The 2,438-nt window shown below is 51.4% G+C and overlaps 1 protein-coding gene across 1 annotated transcript; it reads left to right on the plus strand.

Annotated features, from left to right (window-relative positions):
* The first annotated feature begins 1,041 nt into the window (after positions 1-1,041).
* Positions 1,042-2,180, plus strand: LOC123185027 (protein PELPK1). The gene has a single exon (XM_044597048.1). It carries the CDS (start codon positions 1,098-1,100, stop codon positions 1,878-1,880), a length of 783 nt encoding a protein of 260 aa, XP_044452983.1. The 5' UTR covers positions 1,042-1,097; the 3' UTR covers positions 1,881-2,180.
* The last annotated feature ends 258 nt before the right edge of the window (positions 2,181-2,438 follow it).

Below are 2,438 nucleotides of genomic sequence, written 5' to 3' on the forward strand. Positions count from 1 at the left end.
ACTTCATCCGGAGGTAGCCTCGTGGGATCTAGTCTTCGCGCCTTGCCTGGATCTGCTCAAGGAGCTGCAGCTAACGCTCTGGCGTTAGATAAGGGTAGCTCCTTATCCGGCGGCGTGGTGGCATGGCTACTAGTGGTGGTGGACGGGGAGTGGAAAGTGGCGGTGGCAGCGGACAGGAGGGGGAAAATGTGGACAGATAGGGTTTTGGTGCCGACGATCGGCTTAAATAGCGGGGCTAGGCACCACGCGGCCGGCTGGAGCGTCGCCACGCGAGCCACCCGTCCGATGGACGAAACGAGCTTGGGAGCGCCGGGTTTTGGATTGTTTTCACGTGATACCTCATCGTCAATCCGATGTGGCGGACGCATCCGAACGCCCCCATATCCGCTTTATATTTGGGCTGGATATGAGAGGTACCGGTTAGTCTGGACATTTAAGGCTCGTTTGAGGCACCCGTCGGGGTCGAATTTTCATGATCGGTCAGTGATTGGACCGTCCGTCTGAGCATTTAAGACCGTTTTGGGGTGCTCGGCTGTAGATGTTCAGTTTCCCTTTTTTGTAGAGGGCAGTCAACAGACAATTAGAGAGCTTGAAATGTTGATTGGTTTCAGTCCGTCAGATAGTCTGATTTAGCAGTTCCATGTGTTATTGTTGTACATTAGTTTTGTTTTCTCTTTCATGTACATATTACCACGATTGTTACAGAATCTATAAAAAATACTCCCTGCAGGTTCGGGTCAAAAATTAGGGCTAGAAATGCCATATCATGTAATCACACATGTCCCCTCAACATTCCAAACTTATCTAACCACACATAACTAGAGATGGATAGGCAGAGATCGATCACACACAAAGCTGAAGCGAGTAAACAACCACCGAGATGCAGGTGACCTACCAGGCCACCAAGGCACCAAAGTTCAGCCAGATCACTACTAGTCTCTACCGCAAACATGCATGCAATCATGCATGTATGCCCGCCACATGTAGGTGCAGCATTTTGGACTATAAATACCAGCCTTCTTCTATCTCCCAGCCATCACAGCAAGAAGTTGCCTCGCACATTGATACACACTAGAAGCACACAGCATCGATCGCCCATGCTGCAAAAGAACAACATGGCCTCCCTTGTCTTCCTCGTGGCGCTGCTGCTCTCATGCAGCTCCATGAGCAGCGCAGCACGGTACCTCAAGGAGGCCGTGCCCAAGAAGGAGTATCCACCACGTCCGATCGTCCCGGAGCTGCCAAAGCCCCAACTCGCGCCACACCCTGCCATGCCCGAGCTACCGAAGCCTGAACTACCTCACCCTCTCGTGCCCGAAGTGCCACACCCCGTGGTGCCGGAGACGCCAAAGGAGCCTGAAGTGCCACACCCCGTAGTGCCGGAGGTGCCAAAGCACGAGCTGCCGCCACACCCTGTTATGCCCGAGCTCCCGGAGCCCGAACTACCGCATCCGGCTGTGCCCGAGGTGCCAAAGGAGCCCGAAGTGCCACACCCTGTCGTACCGGAGGTGCCAAAGGAACACGAACTGCCGCACCCTATCGTGCCGGAGGTGCCAAAGGAGCCAGAAGTGCCACACCCCGTCGTGCCAGAGGTGACAAAGGAACCAAAAGCGCCACACCCTGTCATGCCAGAGGTACCAAAGGAGCACGAGTTGCCGCACCCTGCCATGCAAGAGTTGCCGAAGCCTGGAATGCCACACCATGCCGTGCCAGAGGTGCCAAAGGAGCCCCATGTGTCGCACCCTGAGGTGCCGAAAGAGCCCGAGTTACCGCACCTTGCTGTGCCAGAGGTCCCGAAGCACGAAATGCCACCGTTCCCCAAAGCTGAGCTGCCCCCAAAGCCTGAATTCCACTTTCCGGATCCTGAGGCCAAGCCATGATCGGACTAGCTACATCCGCATAGTGCCCATTATCTAAGTATTACACTATATACTATACATGTGTGCGCACGCGACGCGTGTGTTCCTGTGTGTGTGATTGTTAGAGTATGTAAGTACTACTATACATGTGTGTGTGTGTTGTACATGTTCGGCGCTTCAGTTCCTGACGACAGCATTATGTCTGAGTGGTGTTCCATGGTGCAACTGCTCAATCTGTTGCCTACGTCCCTTTACGTGTGTATGCATGATGTATATGATATGTACATGGATAAATATGTTTTGGTCTTCGGAGTTTTTATATTGGATCCTATTTGTGTTTGGATTTGTGCATCACTAGAGAGAGTTCTTATGTTCTGGCTACATTATGCTCTCTGGACAAATTTCTTTCTCGAGCTAAAATTATTTTTTGTCTGTTGTAGTATTACTTAATAGAGAAGGCCTGAAAGAAGCCCAGATTTGATCAGAAGCATAATAAGATATAACAACGCTCTAACCAAAAATCTAGCGCCGGTTTAAGATAGTTTTTTTTTTTGAAATAGCCTTTCGCCCCACTTTATA

The sequence above is a fragment of the Triticum aestivum genome, chromosome 2A (assembly GCF_018294505.1).
Source record: "Triticum aestivum cultivar Chinese Spring chromosome 2A, IWGSC CS RefSeq v2.1, whole genome shotgun sequence".
Classification (NCBI taxonomy): Eukaryota; Viridiplantae; Streptophyta; class Magnoliopsida; order Poales; family Poaceae; genus Triticum; species Triticum aestivum.